The 21,819-nt window shown below is 49.4% G+C and overlaps 1 protein-coding gene across 1 annotated transcript in view; it reads left to right on the top strand.

Annotated features, from left to right (window-relative positions):
• The window catches only part of Nlrc5 (NLR family CARD domain containing 5), a 79,348-nt gene extending 60,722 nt beyond the window's left edge, over nt 1-18,626 (top strand). The window contains exons 28-50 of the mRNA XM_029564416.1: nt 826-909; nt 1,653-1,742; nt 2,016-2,081; nt 3,557-3,640; nt 3,724-3,807; nt 6,600-6,686; nt 7,199-7,279; nt 8,028-8,111; nt 8,332-8,424; nt 9,188-9,271; nt 9,748-9,831; nt 12,012-12,095; nt 12,572-12,577; nt 13,193-13,270; nt 13,644-13,727; nt 14,238-14,321; nt 14,446-14,523; nt 15,183-15,266; nt 15,350-15,421; nt 15,641-15,724; nt 16,986-17,069; nt 17,299-17,382; nt 18,080-18,626. Coding sequence (XP_029420276.1) covers nt 826-909; nt 1,653-1,742; nt 2,016-2,081; nt 3,557-3,640; nt 3,724-3,807; nt 6,600-6,686; nt 7,199-7,279; nt 8,028-8,111; nt 8,332-8,424; nt 9,188-9,271; nt 9,748-9,831; nt 12,012-12,095; nt 12,572-12,577; nt 13,193-13,270; nt 13,644-13,727; nt 14,238-14,321; nt 14,446-14,523; nt 15,183-15,266; nt 15,350-15,421; nt 15,641-15,724; nt 16,986-17,069; nt 17,299-17,382; nt 18,080-18,191 — 1,855 coding nt within the window. The 3' untranslated portion in view covers nt 18,192-18,626. The remainder of the gene's footprint in view (nt 1-825; nt 910-1,652; nt 1,743-2,015; nt 2,082-3,556; nt 3,641-3,723; nt 3,808-6,599; nt 6,687-7,198; nt 7,280-8,027; nt 8,112-8,331; nt 8,425-9,187; nt 9,272-9,747; nt 9,832-12,011; nt 12,096-12,571; nt 12,578-13,192; nt 13,271-13,643; nt 13,728-14,237; nt 14,322-14,445; nt 14,524-15,182; nt 15,267-15,349; nt 15,422-15,640; nt 15,725-16,985; nt 17,070-17,298; nt 17,383-18,079) is intronic.
• Nucleotides 18,627-21,819: the final 3,193 nt, after the last annotated feature.

Raw genomic sequence — 21,819 nt, 5'->3', positions numbered from 1 at the left:
ACTCATACACATAAAATAAAAATAATAAATAAAATACTTTTAAAAAAGAAAATTTTCAGAAAAAGACCAAACAAACAAGTGTCAAAAGCATCAAATGTGGGAGGGAAATCAGATGTTGAGGGCACCTGGTCATGTTTCTGAGGCTGTGGCAGAGACTCAGGATGCCTCCAGGAGAGGAAGTAGGAAGTGGTTTTCAGGTACAGTTTCTGGCAGTTTCTGATGTCAGACTCCTAAGCTAAAGAAAGAAATCTGCTAGGTAACTGTGTCTTCCAAACATTTTTCCCTTTCTTGGATTCATTCTTGGGAAATTGTGACTTCCAGCTGGCACAGGGGAAAGCTGATTCATTTTTCTGTAACTCTTAAAAAGTCTGCTGGTGGCACCGGGCGTGGTGGTGCACGCCTTTAATCTCAGCACTTGGCAGGCAAAGGCAGGTGGATCTTTGTGAGTTCAGGGCCAGACTGGCCTACGTAGTGAGTTCCAGGACAGCTGGGACTACAAGGAGACCCTGCCTCAAAAAGACCAAAAAAAAAAGGGTCTGCTGGCGGGACCTGAGCCCTGGGGGTGGCACATACACTGAGGAGGAAAATGGAGACTAGTTTACTGTGGTGCTGGTGAGGGGACTGGGGGATTGCAGTGCTGGTGAGGTTCATGGTGGTGAAAAATGATGATGGGGTGGTGATGGGCATGGTGTTCTAGAGTGGTGTTGGTGCTTCTGGGGCTGGGGTCAGGGCTGGTGATGGCATGGTGATGTTGATACAGTGGCCAGAGAGACTGTGAAGAGTAGGCAGAGCTTGGACCACCACCAACCGCTCTTTTTCTCACAGCCTCACAGGCAATCTCCTGGGAGATGGTGGGCTTAGATGCCTTCTAGAACACCTGCCGCAGCTGCCTATCTCCGGATGGCTTGAGTAAGTGAAAGCAGCCCTGAAACATTTGGGGGAACCCCCTGCAACAGAGCATGAGTGAATCCTCTTTAGACAGCATCTTGAGGGAACCTGAAGTCAATGTTCAGGAGAGGGAAGGGGTGACTCTTACCTGAGCCCCATCCCTGAGGGCCTCCTCCCTCTTGCCCACCATAGGTAAATCCTCCACCAGACACAATGAGCTAGGACTTGTGGTAGAGTGGAACTGCCCCTCCATGTCCCCTTCCACCAAGCTGACCCAAAGCAGGGAACAGTATCCCATCCCTACTATGTAATGTGGGGCTATAGCCACCTGCTCCTGTTTATTCCATTCTTGAAGTCCCTCCAACCTCATCTATCTATGAGACACAAATTTGGAGATGACCCTCAGCAGAGGAGGGTCACAGAAAGTCAGCCACACTCACCTAATCTCCTCAGTGACACCAGAGCCAGGATACAGCCTGTTACTGGGCAAGCAAGTTTAATGCTTTGGGAATCCCTGACCCAGTCAGGGCTGGAGTGGTCAGCTCAGACTCCTCAACAGTCTGCCCCATACCACAGGAACAGCAAACCGAGTAAGAGCAGCTCTGGAGGACTCAGGGCCAGGTGTCTTCCCACCTATGTGGGGTTGTGCCCCTCTGGGCTTCTCTCTGAATCTCATTGTCAACATCTGAAGAATGGGTGCTTGGACATTGAGCTGGAAGGAAAGCAAGGGGCAGGGGCTCTGCTGAGCCTCACTTTTCTTCTAGCCTCAGTCACAACAGCATCTCTCAGGAAGGTATCCTGCACCTTCTGGAGACCCTGCCCTCCTACCCTCATGTGTGTGAAGCCTTGGTGAGGTAAGCTGTTAGTGCCACTGACTGATGTGGCAGGGGCATAAGACCCTCACACTGCAGGTTTGTGTTGCATGATTTCAAGTCGTAGTTTCCATCTCTGATGCAGTGCCACAGAGGTGGAGAGGGTCAAGTGTGCAGAACTCATTTCTCACAAAATAAGTGGGGCAAAGGGCTCCCCTGCTCCCTTCGGGCTCAGCCCCCTCTCTTCTGTATATCCTGGGTGCTCCAGGTACCCAAGATGCTAGCTTGATGCCTCCATGCCCTCCTCTCTCACAGCCTGGACTCTGAGCAGAACTTCTGGATATGCTTCTCCAAGAAGGAAGAGACTGGGATGACACTGAGGTAATCCCAGGTGGGGTGTCAGGCAGGAGAAAGAAGGGGCAGAGATACTGGTTTGTGAGGACCCCTTGACTTCCTTACTGGGCCCTCTCCTCAGAGGCCTGCTTCTGGCTCACTCCTTGGCTTTGGTCCCAAGATCAGCTATGATGTCCGCAATCCATCCCCAATATCACATACAGCACACAAGCCACATTATACCATATCACACATAGACCATCTACACAAAACACATACTACACACATGCACACTCTCACATACACACATATACTATGCACAAAAAACACATACTCTTACATCTTACATACCCTCCCACATACACATATATACTCATACACACCAAAACATATTCATACTTAGACACATACAAAACACATACTACATGCCGGGCGTGGTGGCGTACACCTTTAATCCCAGCAGAGGCAGGAGGATCTCTGTGAGTTCAAGGCCAGCCTGGTCTACATAGTGAGTTCTAGGCCAGCTGGGGCTACTGGGAGACCCTGTCTCAAAAAGACTAAAAAAAAATATATATGTATATGTGAGTGTAAATATGTGTTTTGTTTTTTTTCAATTTGGTCTTTTTGAGACAGGGTCTCCCTGTAGCCCCAGCTGTCCTGGAACTCACTATGTAGATCAGGCTGGCCTCAAACTCACAGAAATCCGCCTGCCTCTGCCTCCCGAGTGCTGGGATTAAAGGTGTGTGCCACCACGCCCAGCTCATATATATTCTATACATACAAAATACATACATACTCATGTACAAAGAAAAACACATTTGCCCTCTTAAACACACACAAAGCACTCATACATAGTCTCTTACACACACACGCACACACACTTCAGCCATGAGGCCTTTGCTCTCCATGCCTGTTCTCCTGCTCACACTGGGCCCTCAGCCTGGCATTCTCTTCCCCTGCCCTTTCTGAGAGAAAATTCTCCCAACCCTTTAAGACCATCTCACACGGTGGCACCTCCTGGAGGCCTGTGGCACACCAGCAGCCCTGCTGTCAGAGTGAACATCTTGGGGTCCTGCAGCCCCTTTTCATGGACAGCAGCCTGGCTTATCTGCAGGCTATGGAGGGCAGGGCTACAGCTGGCACCAAGAACCACCCTCCTGGCAAGGAGCCTGGACTACAGCAGTAGCCACAGAATCAGGCTGAACCAGCCAAAGCCAGTTCTGCCTCCCCAGGAATATCTCAGCAGCTGCAAGCTGGGGTCAGCCAGTGGCCGCCTGTAAATGTGTTATGAGTGCTAAATGAAATGTGTGGCAGGAGGTGCCCTGTGCCCTGGGGCTGGCACCATGCCTGGCATGGAGTCATGCTCCACAAATTACTGACTCCCAACAGAGACAGAAGTCCCAAGGCGGGAGCAGCACCTGTTGGCTTCCCTAGGCCTGAGCCCAGGCCTGTGTCCTCTGGAGAGGCGGGGAGGAGAGGCCAGCAGCCCAGGCATCCTCAGGTTCTGCCCTGCCTTCTTTCAGACTGGTCAAGTGCAGCTTCAGACCGGAACACATATCCAGACTGGCCTCCAGCCTGATCCAGGCCCAAAAGCTGATGGAACTCTCGTGAGTGACAGGGTCAGCCCATGGGGTCACTAAAAGGTGGGGCACCCTGCCAGAGCCACACTGTGACTGACCTCTGTCCCCAGGCTGACCAGGTGCCAGTTGGACCTGCCGCAGCTGACTGGCCTCCTGAACTTGGTGAGGCGGCCTGCTGGACTGCTGGGCCTCAGGTATCTAACTGTACTTGGGATGGGGGATACCAGAGGTCAAGGCCCCCAGAATCACGGCCCGGGCTTTTCCTGTACCTAGGACCCCACCCCTCCCTCTGATCCAGAGCCACTCCAAGTACAGAGGGAGGCTGTTGGGGTTGGGGAGGGTGCTGTGCTTTGGGGTTTAAAAAAATAAGCTGGACGTGGTACTGCATGCCTTTAATCCCAGCACTTGGGAGGCAGAAGCAGGTGGATCTTTGTGAGTTCGAGGCCAGCCTGGTCTACATAGTGAGTTCCAGGACAGCTGGGGCCACAGGGAGACCCTGTCTCAAAAAGACCAAAAATGAATGAATGAATGAATGAATAAATAAATAAATAAATAAATGAAATGGTGCTGGTGTGGAGCTCAAAGGTAGACTGCTTGCCTAGCATGTAGGAAGCCCAGGGTCCAGTCCCCAGCAGTACAAAAAATTATTAAAACTAATAAAAGTTCTGAAGGATACCCAATGGAGGATAAAAAATAATGTAAAATAAATATATGTTCACCACAATGTAAAAGCATTCAGAAAATACCAAAAAGTACAAAGAATAATCTTTAATAACTCATATTCTATTACCAAGGTTTTTGTAATTTGGTAATTGTTCATATTTACTTCATTTTTTTTTTGTCTTTTTTGAGACAGGGTCTCCCTGTAGCCAAAGCTGTCCTGGAACTTACTATGTAGACCAGGCTGGCCTTGAACTCACAGAGATCTGCCTGCCTCTGCCTCCCAAGTGCTGGGATTAAAGGCATGTGCCACCACACCCGGCCCTGCTTCATATTTTAAAAAATATTTATTATTTTTATGTGTATGTGTATAATTATTGCCTGCATGTAGGTAAGGGCACCTGTGTCGTGCAATGTCTGCAGAGGACAGAGAGGCTGTTGGATCCTCTGGAACTGGAGTTACGGACAGTTGTTGGCTGCCATGTGGGTGCTTGGATTCGAACCCAGGTCTTCTGCAAGAACAGTCAGTGTTCTTAACCCCTGAGCCATCTCTCCAGCCCCCATATCCAGAATTTTTTAGATCACCCAAAATACCTTAAAATAAAACTGTCCAAGCCAAAAAGTAACATGTATTTATTGTATAAATTTGTGAAAAATCCAGACTAGCATAAAGAAGAAAAACAATTGTTTATAAAGTAATGTAACCTAATTTTAAAGCAGAAATATTTAAAATAACTCTTTTCCTTGCTACTAGATTAATCCATGCATTTTATAGAAAGTTTAGAAAATGTAGAATGCTGAACAAGAAATAGTCACTTCTGAAAATTCTGCCATTTAAACAAATGCCAAAAAAAGTATACACATTTTCCTTCTACCCTGCTCGTTCTCTTGTTCTCTCTCTCTCTCTCTCTCTCTCTCTCTCTCTCTCTCTCTCTCTCGGAGTTATAGCTGTATATGGTTTTGTTTCATTATCTTTACCACATAACAACTTGTGTTAAATAAGAAAAGTACTCTTTCAAAAAATATTCTTGAGCTGGGAGATGGCTCAGCAAAGACCCGTGCACCTCTACTTCCAGTGCTTCTGCTGTGCCTGTGGCAAGATAGAGGGCGAAGACAGGAGAATCTCTGAAAGTTAGCCTGGCATGGGCGCAAAGGACCCTGTCTCAAACAGAGTGACGCCTGAGGTTGTCCTCTGACCTCCACATATCCACACATGCTCTGTGGAATATGCACACCTGCACTCACACATAGGAACACACATACACAAATGTAAGCACGTGCACACACACACACAAATATCTTTTATGTTACTTTTTTATTTTTTGAAACAGGATCTCACTATGTTTTCTTGGCTGGCTTGGAACTCACTATGTAGACCGGGCTGATCTTGAACTCATAGAGATCCGCCTATGTCTGCCTTCTGAGTGCTGGGATTAAAGGCATGAGTCACCAAGTCCAGCCACACAAATATTCTTGAGCTAGGTATGCTGATACACACCTGTAATTCCAGCACTTAGGAGCCGAGACAGGAGGATTGCCTTGAGTTTGAGTTCAACCTGGTTTACATAGTAAGACCCTGTCAAAAAAAGAAGAGGGGAAAAAATGATTCTTACAAAATAATTTTTAGAATAAGGATGATATTAATTTTCTTTTTAACATTTTGGCTAATTGTATAATTCTATTAGTTTATTTTTCTTTCATCAGCATATTTTAATTATAATAGCAGGGCCATACATGTGGATAATGTATTTTGATAATATTCCCCCCCATTGCCCTCTCTTGGTTTTATTTTGTTTTGTTTCGATAGGATCTCATTTATCCCAGGCTGATCTTGAATACACTAGGTAGTCAAGGATGATCCTGAATTCCTGATCCTTTCTCCCTCCGCCTCCCCAGTTCTAGAATCACAGGTGTATACCATCATGTGGCTCTGGGGATCAAACCCAAGGCCTCACAATATTCCCCCCCATTGCCCTCTCTTGGTTTTATTTTGTTTTGTTTCGATAGGATCTCATTTATCCCAGGCTGATCTTGAATACACTAGGTAGTCAAGGATGATCCTGAATTCCTGATCCTTTCTCCCTCCACCTCCCCAGTTCTGGAATCACAGGTGTATACCACCATGTGGCTCTGGGGATCAAACCCAAGGCCTCATGCATTCTTAGCAGACAGTCTACCAGCTAAGCTACAGCTTAGCCTTGTAATTTTAAAATAAGCTAAAACCACAAAAATCCCCCCACCCTGGTACTGCCCTCTCTCCTGGGTGTGTTGGGTAGCTGCTGCTCACCCCTAGGGGACCTTGTCTATATGTCTGCTTCCATGACAGGTTGGAGGAACCCTGGGTGGGTCAGGTTGGCTTGCCGGCCCTGCTGGAAGTTTGTGTCCAGACCTCAGGTTGCATCACTGAGCTAAGGTGAGTCCAGGGAAGAGTCCCTGGAAATTCACCTTTCTATGATCTTTGTTACTTTCCCTGACCCTCACTCACCTAGACATCAGTATTTTGTCCTGTGGTTTAACAACTGTGTCACTGGCAGGAACTCCTGGGTATACATGAGGAACTTTTCATGTTGTTGGGACTGGTGCAGTAGGCAGGTCACAGTGGTCAAGATGGCAGATCCAGGCAAGCATGGCTGGGATCCATGGTGGTTGCTCAGAAGTGGTTCCAGGCTGCAGTGGCAGGGAGTGGCTGGGAGCAAAGCTTTGGCTGGCTGACACATGACTTCAGATCCTACCTTGGCAACAGCTGCCCTGAGCCAAGGACTGTGCCTGTCTAGCCTGCCTTCGTCTCTGAAACTGTCCTTGTCCTTGCTTGAGGCTGGAGGATTGGGTCAGTCTGGGTCGGAGTCAGGCTGGGCAGACACAGGCCTATGTGATCTGCCAACAACAAGCTGCCGAGGGCCTCATGCCAACTCTCCTTTCCCTCAGCATCTCTGAGACCCAGCAGCAACTCTGGATCCGGGTAGAATTTCCTCGTCAGGAAGAAAGTCCAGAGGCCACAGCCCTCAGGTGGGACCCAGCACCCAGAGCCTCAAGAGTGTGGCTGGTGACTAGAGGGGGAGGGGTACTGTCTGGGATCAGTACATCTTATATGCCTGTATCCTTTGGTGTCTGATCTTTCTGCAGCCTGGGAGTCTGCTCCATTGCTCTCCATCCACCTCACACCCAGACAGTCTTACTCCTCCTCACCAGCTCTCAGTCCCGCCAACGCCACCTTGCTCTGACCTCAGGGCCTTTGCATAGGCTATTCCTTCTGCCCAGAACGCTTATTTCCTTGCCTACTTTTTTCCTCTTTTCCCTGTTTCTACTTCATCGTTCAAGTCTCACCTTAAATACCACCATCCCAACTAGGACCCATGATTGCCACGACTTAGCCAAGTCCTCCCATTAGCCATTCTAATAGATGCCTCAATTTATGACATCTCTAATCCATATGTGACCTTTTTGGAAAAATGTCCCCTCTTTTTAGTGGGCACAACTGCATGTATATACATGCTAAGGACTAGAAATGGCTATATCCCAGCTTCCACTTACCTCCTTATCTGCATGCCTGTCCTATGCAGTCAACAACCTGCACAGCCATACCAGCTGACCCTTCTGAACCCTCCTTCCTAGCAGTGCTTATAACTGGAAAGTAAGCTGTGGGAATTTTCTCTGGCCAGCATTTATTTACCCTGTGGCATAATTGTGAAGGCAGGGACTGAAACCCCACCATGGACCAAGTGTTCAGAAACTGCCCACCCCCATTTGCCTCCAGGTTGGCTCACTGTGACCTTGCGACCAATCACGAGCTTCTTATGAGACAGCTGATGGAGACATGCGCCAGGCTACAGCAGCTCAGGTTGGTACCAGCAATGCCAGCTGTGGCCCTGAGTTCTCTGGCTGTCCCAGTGTCTCCTCCAGGCCACATTCTCTCTTCCCTCTGGGGTAGAACTCATATTTGAGCCAAGGGTCAGAGCCCCAGAGTGGTCCAGGGCATCTCTTGGAGAGTTCTTCTCCCATGATGACCCCCAAGGTGTGTCCAGCCTACAATCTTCTGTAATATTCTTGGTCCTTTTTAGCTTGTCCCAGGTTAACCTCATTGACGATGATGGTGCCAGGTCCTGGCTGCTGGAAAACCTCCTGCTGTCTCCCTGTGAGCTGAAGAGCTTCCGGTATGTAGATTTGTATTTTCATTGAGGCCCGTTTGCAGCTCTGCCTGCTCACACCACCTAATCCTAGTTCCTAGGCCCAGAGGATCCTGGTCCTACCCTGGTCTCAGAGTCCTGGAGATATTGCTAAAGAGACACAGTCACAGACATGGCCTTGGGGACACAGTCACACGGGGAAAGTTACTCCTTTCTCCATACCCTTTCTTCATTTTGTTTAATGTTCTTTGTAAATGATTATAAATAAAAAGCAAGGCACTTCAGAGGCAGGAGGATCTGAAGTTCAAGGCCAGCCTTGCTATATAATGAGTTGGAAGCCGACCTGGGCTATATGAAAAACAGAACAAAACAAAACAAAAACATAAAAAGATTCAAGACTGGAATTTATCCCAGCTTGCTCTTGGTTGATATTTTCACATTTGCTCTTTCTCTCCTTCTCCCTCCTCTTCCTCCTCCTCTCCCCCTACCCCCTTTTTTTCTTGAACCAGCAGACTTTGACCTCTCTGCAGCACCTGCCCAGAAGGTGTGCGGCTGTGTAAATGTCCTTAGCTGGACATTGCCTATGGCTGTGGTCTAGGTTTATAGGACAGGCCCCAGTTTCTACCTCCAGCTGTGTCCTGGCTTAATTAGCCCACAAATGAGAGACTGATGGAGGCTAGGAGGCCCCCACCTGCTGCCCCCAGGGGCCACATCCTGGCCTCTGTCATCAGTTTCAGACCTCCCAAGGCCAGGGTTCCCACCTGACCTACTGCCTTTTGATCTCTACCAGGCTGACCTCCAGCTGTGTGAGCACCCAGAACCTTGCCCACCTGGCATCTGGTCTTGGATACTGTCGCCACCTAGAGGAGCTGGAGTGAGTCACTGGATGGGAACCCAGGAAGAATGGATTGCTGGTCAATGGCAGGGCTAAGAGGACAGCTGGGCCTGGGAGACAGAGGCACTTTCACCATCACTGTTCTGGATCAAGTCCAACAGCTCCAGTGTGGCCAGCAAGGCTGAACACTGTGTTCTTGGCCTTGACTTCACCCTTGACTCTCTAAGTATCTCTGGACAGATTCTTCTTCCTCCCTGGTCTGGGACTGCACCTCTGTCAAAATGGGGCTTGAATCTGGCTCTGTTTCTGTTGCTAATGGGTACCAGGGTACAGAGAAAGCTAAAGGACAGAAGGATTATGGCATGCTATGAATCCCTCCTCCGCAGCCTCCTGGTGTAGGATCTGCAGCCCCAGTTAACTTCCCCGGAGTGGGAGGGGGCCAAGGGCCTAGGGACATTGTCACTCCAGGATCTAGACAGCTTGCCTGAGCAGAATCTTCTGCTTGGTCCCTACAGCTTCTCTAACAACCAGCTCTGTGAGGAGGGTGTGGAACTACTAATGAGAGCCCTGCAGGGGACCTGCATGTTGAAGAGGTTGCAGTAAGTGAGGGGAGGTTGATATGGTGAGTGGGGGGTGATGGGAAGAGAAGTGAGGAGATTCATGGAGAAGGAAGTGAGTAGGGAGATTAGTGGGGAAGGAGGGAAGGGGTTCACATCCAGGGGTTAGGGAGCATGCCTAGAAACCACTCCATCTCTGTGAATGCATCTTCAAATCTCTGGATGACTCAAGTGAGCCAAACACCCTCCTAAACCTTTTACTTCTCTACCTGGCTCTATGCACCATCAAGATGTTTGATCTCTGGAATCTCCAACTCAAAGAAACCAAGTCAGGAGTTAATTGGTTTATGTTGTAGAAAACTACAAAGCAACTGACTTCAGGCATGGCTGGATCCAGGGGCTGGGTACTGGCCCTACTCTCCAACCCAGCAGCCTTCCACAGCTTACTCTCCCAGCTTAGTGGAAAGGGAGCACCTTTCTCCCTGTGCTCAGCTACAGATGCCTTGAGTGCGCTTGCGTTACATGCCTAACCCTAAACTTATGGTGGTCTAAATGGACAGGTGGGGTCACAGGCCCACCCTGTCCTCTGGACTTAGAGAGATGCTTTGGGATTCAGTTCACAGAAGAGAGGACACAAACTCTGGGCAGAACCCGCCATCCCATGGCCACCTGCCTGGTTACTCAGAGTTTCTTTCTTTCGTTTATTTTTAGTGTTTTTAGTGTGTGTGTGTGTGTGTGTGTGTGTGTGTGTGTGTGTGTGTGTGTGTGTGTGTACACGCGCGCACATGCCATGATGTACATGTGGAGGTTAGCCGTTAGAGGACAACTTTTGTGAGTTGATTCTCTCCTTTTACTATGCGGGACCAGGGATGGAAAATAGGTCCTCAGTCTTGGCAGCAAGCACCTTTACCCACTGAACCATCTCCCAGGCCCACAGCTGTTTCTTAGTAACAGGACATGTTTATTCTCCCAGTAATCTACAATCATCAAATTCCTGGAAATGCCAGAAACAGCGCAACTAAAGGACAGGCCCCCATCCCACACATTCCAACTTAGGCAGTATCTTGTTAAAACAAAGCACACTTAACTGTGTTTTCTGCTTTTTTAATCTGTTTCTTTGATGACCCAAAATACACTCTGATTATAAAAGTTTCCATCATTTCAGAAATATGTAACAAAGAGGGAAAAATCCCCAGGAGATGGCACTCCCTCAGAAAACTTTCCAGAAGAGTCAGCTTGTGGATTGTTTTCCAGACTTTTCTCTACATATGTACTGAGCGTAATCTGACAATAGCCTTCTGGCTTTTGGCCCATAGTCATGAGATACTCTAGTCTGTCCCTCCTGGCTCTATCCTATGGAAAGAGATGGAAGAGAGGAAGGGCTAGAAGACCTTGGACCATACAGGGTCCACCTGTCTTCCCATGAGCTGTTGTTGAAGCCTTCTCTAAGTGTCTACAGCTCATTTGGTCTTCTGGAACCTTCTAGAAGCTTTTACCTGAGGTGTTAAAGACTTGGCCAATAAGGTAATTCTTGGATCATTCATCTGTGTGACCAGGGTGCCTGAACCAGGGCTAGGAGCTGGCAATTCTGCAGGACAGACCACCCTGCCCATCACACTAAGTCTTGAGTCCCAGGCACTTAGGCCACTCCTTACCACTTCCTGCCTCAGCTATCTGAAAGAAGGGGATGGGTCCTTGATACTTACAGCCCCCATCCATTTCCAGATCTGTCCATTCCACATCCTCTACCTCTGGCAGTTCCCCTCAAACCCAGCCAGCTTCCTCCAGCTGCCCTCCCTTCCCCCGGGTTAGGAAAGTGGCTCAGAGCCACACCATCTGGTGAAGCCCTTGATAGAATGGTAAGCCATCTTGGTTGGCTGAGACTGTGTCATTTTCAGCTCTAAAAGTTGCCTGTCCTAAAGAACCCTAGTTCTAGGAAGCCAGGACAGTTGACCACATCCTGCTGTCATCTTGCTGTGCTGGCTTGATAGTTACGTGATTGCTATTATTTCTTAGTGCCAGTCTGGGTACATGTGGGACAGAATACAGAACTGTTCCCCATGTAACTCAATAATCCATGCACAACTTCTGGGTAATGGTTGCTTTGCATACTTTAACTGTGGGGTTGTGAGTGCACTAAGCACAGAGACCTCGCGTCTGGTCAGACAGCGCATCAGTCTGCACCCCAGCCATGCCAAGTTCATCTGGCCTCCTTTCTCCAGCCTCAGTCACTTTCCGCTGGGAGAGTCTACACTGACCCTGCTCATTGGAGGATTAAGCCACATGGCTCTCCTGCAGAACCTCTGGTGAGTGACCAAGTGATTCCCTGGGAGTGAGTGGAAGGACCATTGGCTAACTCTGTTGGGACACCACCCAGGGCATGTCCCGAGGACCTGTGATGCCTCCCAACATCCTTACTGTCCAACATCCCAGCCTCTCAGGTTGGCGCCCACTATCCTTGCCTCCTGATGTCACTAGCTTCCTACTGGCTATAAAGTGACAGTCATTGCAGAGGTCCAAGTTCCCAGATTCTATGATTCCAGTGAGCACCACAGTAGAGGAGCTGTGGACCACACTTGATGAAGGGAGGGGCTAGACTTGACTTTCTTGCTGTGACTCACCTTCCGCCCTCTTGACAAGCAAATGCCACACTCTCTTTTGATGTAGTTTTTCCAAACACAAAATATTGTGACTAAACAACTCCAAGTGATGCCACAGGCCTTGTTTTGGTTCTGTCAGAGTTCTACCTGACTCTGGCAAGGTAGAAAGAGTGGGCCCTGAGGTTAGCGTGTGGGAGGGTGTGGCACACAGGACCCCAAATCAATGCACTGAATGACAGTTTGCTAAAATTCAATTTGCAACTTTCAGATACTTAATAAGAGGCTAAGTAGTTTCCCTTGGGTAGTTTAGTATCATTTAGTCCTGCCTCTCACAGAGGTAGGACCAGCCCAGGTACAGAAAGCCTACAACAATAAAGATGCTGCTGCTGGTGGTGGTGATAGAAAAGTCTCCTGCTGCAATTCAGATGTCTGAACTGGAGAACCCACATGAGCTTGGCATTCCACCAGCTCACCCAAGGACCTCTGTCACTGGGGCATGGGCAAACCAGGCAAAGCTGATTGTAATGACTGCTCCAGGCCAGGGACTTTGGGTGTCATGTTTGCCTTGCCTGCAAATTACTGTGACTCTCTAGCTAACCACAGCTTACCTGCAGACCTTGGTTTTCCTACCTGAGACATTGGAGACAGTCATCACCACCCTGCTTACTATTCTCCAGAAGTTTTGTGAGTGCTCTCTGAGTTTCTGGATGCGTATAGGTTTGGAAAACTGCAGAGTTCTGTACACAGCACCTGCAAAAGCCTTTAAGTTCCTCTGGGCCTGTACTCTACTTCTTCTGGCTGAGCAGAGATGGCATTGACGGCGTTGGCTTCTGCCACTTCTCGAAAACTCTCAGAGATGCTGCCAGCGTGGAGGACTTGGGGCAGATGATCTGTTCTTCCCTCAGATCCCAAACTTGTTTGGCAGGGAAAAATGACGAGAGCAAGGAGCTCTTCAAGTATGCTCTTCACTTCTTAGCCTCACCCCCTCACACACTTCCACACTGTGTAGCCAACTCCAGGGAAGAGCCATGGACACCTAAAGGCAGCCTGCAGGACTATCAGTTGCAGCAGGAAAGATTTTTGAATGACCACCGAGAGAATACCTAAAGGGATACTAAGAGTTGGGAGTCCTCACTGAGCAGGGGTGACAGGGCTTTCTCAACATATAATCTCTTTTTCTTATCCGGGAGGGATATTGATAAGGTGAGATGGGTGGCAGACTGATGTGTTTTTGCCTTGACTTTTCTCCTCAAGCTTGCGCCACAACCAGATTGGGGACACTGGTGCCCAGCATTTAGCTGCCATCTTGCCAAGACTGTCAGAGCTCAGGAAGTTAGAGTGAGTGCCAGCCCTGTGGAGAGGGACTTGTTCTTTTTTCTTTTTTTAACATTTTTTATTGAGCTTTTAAAATTTCATATAACATTTCCCCCTCAAATCCAGCCCCCTCCCCCAGGTGCCTCCCCCCCACCGCCAACCTAACCCTGGGCACTTTGCCATACTTGCTGAGTCCTATTCATTCAGGTGTTTGTACCCAAATGTCCTTCAGTGTAAATGTGTTCCTAGGCCACTGGAGGCTTGCTCATGTGAGCCTGTGGCACTGGTGGCCTCAAGCATGGGACCCGTGTCACACCATACTCTTGGAGACATTGATCCCTGGCCTAGGCCAGCACTGGAAAGGGAAACCTCCTCCAACCTCAGTATCCAGGCCTGGGATTTATGACCTCCTGCCCCTGTTTTCTGGGTCCTTGTGTTTCATCAGGAGGGAAGAGTGGGAATGTCTCTTGGGCCCCTGAATGTATATTGGGGCAGGGTGTGGAGAAGAGGGTCTGATGGTTGCCCCTCCCACAGTCTCTCAGGGAACAGCATTGGCCCAGCTGGGGGAGCACAGCTGGCAAAGTCTCTCACACTTTGCAAGTGCCTAGAGGAGATCATGTAAGTGTCTGTTCTCAGATGGGATGCCCCACAGGCTCCTGGCCTTGTTCCCCAAGGCCACAGGGAAGGGCAGGGGTCCTGAGCAGGCCCCATGTATTCCACACTCCCCTTTTTCTTCTTTCAGGCTTGGCCATAATGCTCTGGGGGATCTCACAGTTCTGGGGCTGGCTCAGGGGCTACCTCCACAACTGAGGGTCCTGTGGTGAGTGTCCCTCTGTCCATTGTGCATGCAGTGATGGCAGGAGGGGACCCAGGAGCAGTGGGTTCAGGCAAGCCATGAGTTGGGCAACCAAGCCTGAGATCAAATCACAGCATGGCTCCTTCCCTGTTTCCACTCCCTGGCCTCTAATGCCCATCAGGGCCACCAGGAGACCAAGTGTTGGCCCTGCCCTGGTCCCTGTAAGCCCCTAGCTAAGCCCCTGCCCCTTCTGAGCCTCAGTTGCCTCATTTGCAAAAGAAGTTGCCAGTCCTAGCACATCCTGCCTAAAACCCAGTCCCTGAGGTGGGCAAAAAAATGTGAGCAAAGGGCTTTGTGCAAAAAAAGCTTCAAGAGCATGACATCCCCCCCTTCACAGGTCAATCTGTGGCCTCTGAGTCCCATGCAGCCCCAGGGCCTGGGATTCTCTTACGCCTCATTTTCTAGGAAGGGAGCCAAGGCTAGAACAAGTGTAGAGAGTTTGCCCTTTGAATGTATGAAGAAACCTAACCTTGAATTTGGGATCTCAGACCCCAAAGTTACCAGGGGCCAGCTAAGTTTGCTGCTGTAACCTGAAGTAAGACTAAGGGGGTGGGGGCAGTGCTTGGGGAAGGCCCCCAGCCCTAGAACTAGCCCCAGGTTCCTCTTTCCATCCCCTTCCACAGCCTGCCAGCTAGCTGTCTGGGCCCAGAGGGGGCTCTGTGCCTGGCCCAGGCCCTGGAGCAGTGCCCACAGGTAGAAGAGGTCAGGTAAGAAGGGACTCTGCCTGGACTGAGGGACAGGCCAGGGAGGGTCTGAGGCAGCTCTCATGAGTATCTCCCCTGCCCCACAGCTTGGCAGAGAACAACCTGTCTGGAGGGGTCCCACGCTTTGGCAAAGGGCTCCCACTACTCAGACAAATTGAGTAAGTAACATTCCCTGGCTGTACAAGGCCCTGTGGCAGTGGATCCTGATATCTGGGAGGGCCTTTGACAAGACAGAGGACTGAAGGATGGCTAGGGTGGGGTGCTTTCCTGTGACTGCCCCTGGCCAGGGAGCTCTGGTCTCTCCTGCTCTCACTATGAGACAAAGGTTTCTACCAGACATGCCCCCTGGCTCAAAAACTACCCCCATTCCATCCTAGCCTGATTTCCTGTGAAATTGATGACCAGGCTGCAAAGCATCTTGCTGCCAGCCTCATACTCTGCCCAGCCCTGGAAGAAATCTTGTGAGTGCCTGAGTGTGCCCTGGGCTGGGAAGTACAGGTGTCTGGGGGGCTGGCCCTGCTCACTGTGTCCCCTTCTCTCTGCTGGTTCACCTATCTGTAGATAGGGAAGTTCTTTCTTGCTCAGGAGTGAACTCCGGTGACACAGGGCAGAGCCACTAGACATCTCTTGCTGGTTTCTCCCTCTGTGGGATGGGAGAGGAGGTGGGTCACATGGTTTATAAAAGCATGTTTGCTTTTGGCCTTCCTTTACGGGGCACCTTTCCTGCTTAGAGCCTCCATTTATGAGTGACTATTGACATTGCAGTAAAGCAGAAGCTAGTAGACACCCTAGTCCCCACCCACCACACTGGTCATGCCCAACTCCCTTTTGGCCATTCCACTGCCTCAGACCTTGGGGCCTGGCAGCACCAAACCTGACTGCTGGGACTCACCTGGGGCCCTCAGCACAGAGTAGAAGAAAATACTTACCTCTCAAAGTACAGGGCAGAGATCGCAAGAGGATTTCTAGGTCTATATCCTGAACAGGTTTTTGTTTTGTTTTTCTATACTGGGGATAGAACCCAGAGGCTCTTGCATGCTAGGCAAGCCTTGTGCTGCTGACCTACGCCCCCAACCTTCAGAGGTCTTAATCCACTTTCTTAAGTTGCAGAGAAGGCCTCAGGTCAACACTCGCTCTACTTGAATGCCGACACTGGTGACCCTCCCTTTCTAACCATGGGGAACAGGGCAAGGACTGGGCACCCTGGGAAGGACATGGATCCCAGCTGGATGTTCTGCCCTTGTTGGCACTCTATTTACTCTGTTCAGTACCTTCCCTGTAGGGTCCGTCACATGGGGCTTCCATGGACAGTAGGGACACATGCTTCCTTGGAAGATTAATTTCTTAAAGCAAAAACAAAGTGGGGGAAGGTTTAAAGAAAAATACATACAATCGCACGGGAGACGGCCATCAAGACGAGGCACCTGCTTGGTGGATGTTTGCATTATGTCATGGTCTCTGAGTATCATGTGTTCTGCACTCCATGCCAAGCCTGGCATCTCAGGACAGTGGCTCTCAAGCTGTCTGGGTTCTAGAGAACAGAGCAGCTCAGGAGTGGGGGTGGTGGGGATGGGTAGGGAAAGTATTTGAGTACCTGTTGGGTGGCATCGTGGCATCTCTTTATGTGCCTTGCTGGAGGGCAGCATTCCTTACTGCTGTCTTACCTCTACCCTTCATCCCGTTACTTTCTGCTCCTGACTTTGCTCCACCCCAACCTTGCAGGTTATCCTGGAATCTCCTTGGGGATGAGGCAGCTGCTGAGCTGGCCAGGATCCTTCCACATCTGGGCCAGTTGAAGAGAGTGGAGTATGACAAGCCTTTGGATGGGAAGGGCAGAAGGGACCCACATCCTGGGCAAACCTAGAGACCACTGGTCTACCTGCCTCCCAGTCCATGAGTCTAGGTCCACTGCTATATTCTGACAGCATAGGGAGGTGGTAACCCTGTCTTGCCTAGGGAGGGAATGGGGAAGCCCACCCACTGAGACTCATGCTTGCCTCTCCTTCCCCTTCCTCTGCCAATGTTCACTTCAAAGCTTGGAGAAGAACCGGATCACTACATTTGGAGCCCAACTTCTGGCTCAAGGGCTGACCCAAGGCCTTTGTGTCCCAGTCATCCGGTAACAGAAGGGTGGGATGTGGGGTGGGAGGCCACACTAGCCCTACAATCTAAAGCGACCTCCAGGGGAGAGAGAGGCAGGGTCTGGGTTGAGGACTATCAAGGGAGACTTGGACTGTTCCATTAGGAATTTGGCAGCCAGCAGACCTGGATCAAATCCCAGCTCTGCTATTTGCCAACTGTGTTAACTTTGCATCTGTAACTTTGTGCCTCTGAACCTCAGTTTCCTCATCTGTAAAATGAGGAAAGTGATGGTGAAAGGGTGAAACCCAAGAGGGTGATAAGGATGGAGCCTGGCACAGTGTAGCTCAGAATGGGTGGTATCATGCTAGAGTAGCCGTGCTGGTTTATACTGCCTCCACTGGGTGATAAGCATGGCTTTTCCAGACAAGGTCTCGTGAATCCCAGGCTGGCTGGAAATGACCTCATAGCCCAGGGGGATCTTGAACTTCTGCTCCCCCTACCTCTACCTCTTAAGTGCTGGGACTGAGATTACAAGCATGTGCTAACCCAGGGCCTTTGCTCCCAGTCATCCGTAACAGAAGGGCGGGATATCGGGTAGGAGGCCACACTAACCCCACAATCTAAAGGGATCTCCTGCTTTAGGCCTTGATCTCGAGACTTGTAGGTTGATCAGGAGCAGGGACGAGAGGATAAGGGAGCAGCTCTGAGGCTGAGGCCTGTGTCTGTGCCCGCAGCCTGTGGAACAACCCCATTCCTGCTGATGTGGCCCAGAGTCTGCAGAGCCAGGAACCCAGGCTGGACTTCGCCTTCTTTGACAAGCAGCCCAAGGCCTCTTGGGGTACTTGATGGCCCTCTCACAACCCTTGACTCCAGCTGAGTGATGACCACATCACCCTCCAGGAGAGAGGGCTCAGGGGAAGAACCTCAGCTGGTGCCCTGCACCCCCAGGAAGGAAGAGCATCTTTGTCCTGTCTCCATCCTCAGGAGGACTTTCTTGGGGACTGAGAGATTTGTTTGATCAAAGGAGGACCCAGCATCATAAATGTGTGACCAGCAGGAAATTGGCACAATGAGAGTATCATGTGTCATACATGACAGGGGAAGGTCATATATATGTCACAGAATGGACTCTTGACATGGGAAAGTCATACTTATGACAGAAAAGTTTATATGTGGCATTATGTAGAACTTGTAGTGTGATGTGGTCATGTGATCAGTGATTTATCTATGATATGATGTCTGTGTTACATGACACAGCTTGTCAGAGGACCTTGGGCAAGTTCAAGACCTAATTTATTACTTTTTAAATAAAATAAAGTAAATAAGAGGACTGAAGAGATGGCTCAGTGGTTAAGAGTACTGGGTATTCTTGCAGAAGACCCAGGTTCAAATCCCAGCACCCACACAGTGGCTAACAACTGTCCGTAACTCCAGTTCCAGGGGATCCAATGACCTCTTCGGGCACTGTATAACATGGGTACACTTACATACATGCAGATAATGCACTCATACATATAAAATAATAGTAATAAATAATAACTAAAATATTTTTAAAGTAAATATGAAGCCAAGCCTGGTGGTGCAGGCTTCTTATCCCAGCTGCCCATGAGGTTGAGGCGGGAGGATTAGAAGTTCAAGGCTAGCCGGGGTAATTTAGTGAGAGGCTGTCTCAAAATAAAAAGTAAAAAAAAAAATTGGGGTGGGGGGCTGGGGCTATAGTTCAGTGATATAGTACTTCCCTAGCATATTCGAAGCCCTAGGCTCAATTCTCAGTACTATTTTCTTTAAAGTATTTATAAATTGCATTTCCAGAGCAGCTGAGCCAAGGCCTTTCTGCCCTGAGCTGGGAGGGGAATATCTAACTATTGACTGGCCCAGCAGCCTAATGGCCAGGACTCTGGGTTGTGCAGGGGGACTCAGCTTTCAGAGGAGGAAGTCTCCCCCTGCCAGAGCCTCAGTTCTCCCATCTGTACATTGAATAGCCCTCCCTCAAATACTGGCTTCCAAGGACTTTGGGCCCAGGCCTAGGTAGAGCGAGCCTGACCATGGGAGAGTTTGGGCCCATCTGTTCTGTACTGTGTAAAGGACAAAGCCAAGTTTAAGGGTTCAGGGATGGGAGACATTAGGCAAGGTGTTTGGGCCCACCTACTACCTCAGCAGGATTTAGGTTACCCCTTGAGGCTCCACATGTTGTACTGTGTTCCTGTGACTTTCAGGAGGGGTTAAGTCAAGTGTGATCAATAAAGGCGGACAGTCTTCCAGCCTGTAGCTGGTGTCTGGTGGATTTCCTGCTACCCCTATGAGGTCAGGAGTATGCCACCCTTCCCCTGTGGATTGGAGAACAGGAGAGATGAAAGGGTGTTTTAGGATGGGCAGTGACTGAGAGTCACTAGTCATATGACTGTGGAAACTCACGTGTCTCCAGACCTCGCCTGTCATATGAGGGTGTTATCAAAACTTGGATGGTAGAAACAGGTCTGTTTGCCACACGTATTTAAACTCTTCTGAATTATTAGCATTTAAACTTAGAAACTTGTCCATAAAAATTCCAACTCTCACTTCTTAAGAGCTAGTCCAAAGCCAAACATGGTGGTACATGCTTGTAATCCCAGTTCCAGCACTTAGGCAGTAGAGGTAAGGGGAACAGAAGTTCAAGATCCCTCTTGGCTATACAGTCATTTCCAGCCAGCCTGGGATTCATGAGACCTTGTCTGGGAAAAAAAGCCACCAACAAAGCTAGTCCAGCTACTCCTTGAAGATACAGGGTTACTCTGCTGGGGCCACACAGATGTACCCGTTAGATGAGGCACACACCCTACAGGCTGCAACAGTCCCTCCCCCACCAACCACCCACCTCTGCTTTTGGAAGTTTGCCCGGTCTTTGCAGCAGACTGCAAACCCCAGGCTGGGAGGGTTTCCATGGTAGAGTGGCACATTGGGAGCATGGCCTGGGATGGAATGTGACCTAGCCCCTGGCTGCTGGTCTTGGAAGGCAGGAACTGTTTCTTTACTTGAGTTGGTCACACACAGACACAGACACACACAATTACTCCATCACATATGCACATGTGCACATACGTGATACCTGCCAAGGTCAGGGAAGCAAGGTGGACATAGTCCCTGGTACAAAGAAGTGAGTGCTGATTACATTATGTACTAGTTCCCATCCTCATTTAGGACTGAATATCACACAGGGTGGAGAGATGCCCCAAGTGACAGAATAGTATCCACCCTCAGGGTTCCCTTTCACGACATTGTGAAAAGCCAGACCAGTAGGGTGCAGTTACAGCTGAACGCCACTGGAGGGCAGCCTGGCCCACTGGCAATTCCTTATCTAACGTCCCTGGCCCCTGGACACAGAGGAGGTTAGGCAATGACAGGGGTTGTTCATTCCTATCTGGCCAGGAGCTTGGGATTGCCCAACCTGCTTGTGGCTCACCAAGATGATTTGAATGTTTTGGCCCTTCACATTGTCTCCAGCACCCTGCCAAGCGCAAGGAGAAAATCCTCTGGCCAAGTGCCAAGGAAGATTCCCCAAATGAGGTTCTCTCTTCCCAGGTGTATCAGTCAAGTGGACAACTGAAGTCAACCATGACACACCCCCATGCCAGGACACCCTCATCAGGCCAGGGTCAGTGCCATTATCAAGGTCACAGGCAGGAAGTTGGCAGGTAGATGATCCGAGAAGTTTACCGAGAAATCTTTGGGCCCAAATTCTGTTTTCCCTTCAGAGATGTGATACCAAGTTAATCAGCAAGGGTTGCACTGCCTCTCTGGTCCAGACTGAAGATGCCTTGGTTAGGGTGGTTAAGGCTGAGAAAGAAATAGGACTGTGTACCGGAAATGCCAGGCCAAGTGACGTGCACGAGGTAGTGGTCAGAGGACAGTAAGCCCAGAACTCAAAGGTCCTTTTTTCATCGTGGCTCATCATGTTACTTTTCCACTTTCCCTTTTCAGTTCTAAACTCCAAGAAACTCACTGCAGTGGCCTTAACCTGAAACACACCATGGACTGGCCAGCAATGTAGAGCTGGCTGGGCCCACCTCAAGTCTATGTGACATCGTTCCTTTTCTTAACAAACTTCCTCTTATGACTAGAGAGATGGCTCTGCAGTTCAGAGCACTGGCTGTTCCTACATCCACATAGTGGCTAACAGCTGTGTGTTCTGGATCTCCTGGGTATTTATTTATTTATTTATTTATTTATTTATTTATTTGTGTGATATGGGGAGGCATCACACACATACCATAGCATTTGTATGGAAGCCAGAGGACAACTTTGTGCGGGTTGGTTCTCACCTTCTACTTGGGTTCCAGGGATCAAACTAACTTGGGTTGTTAGGATTGCAATAGTTCAGTTTGCTTTTCCATTGCTGTGATAAAACATTGATCAAAACCAACTTGGGGCTCAAAAAGACCAAAAGAAAGAAAGAAAGAAAGAAAGAAAGGAAGAAAGAAAGAAAGAAAGAAAGAAA

This window comes from Nannospalax galili, unplaced genomic scaffold (assembly GCF_000622305.1).
Source record: "Nannospalax galili isolate Female #2095 unplaced genomic scaffold, S.galili_v1.0 scaffold957, whole genome shotgun sequence".
Classification (NCBI taxonomy): domain Eukaryota; kingdom Metazoa; phylum Chordata; class Mammalia; order Rodentia; family Spalacidae; genus Nannospalax; species Nannospalax galili.
The sequence above is the reverse complement of the archived record's forward strand: the minus strand, read 5'-3'. Positions and strand labels throughout refer to the sequence as shown.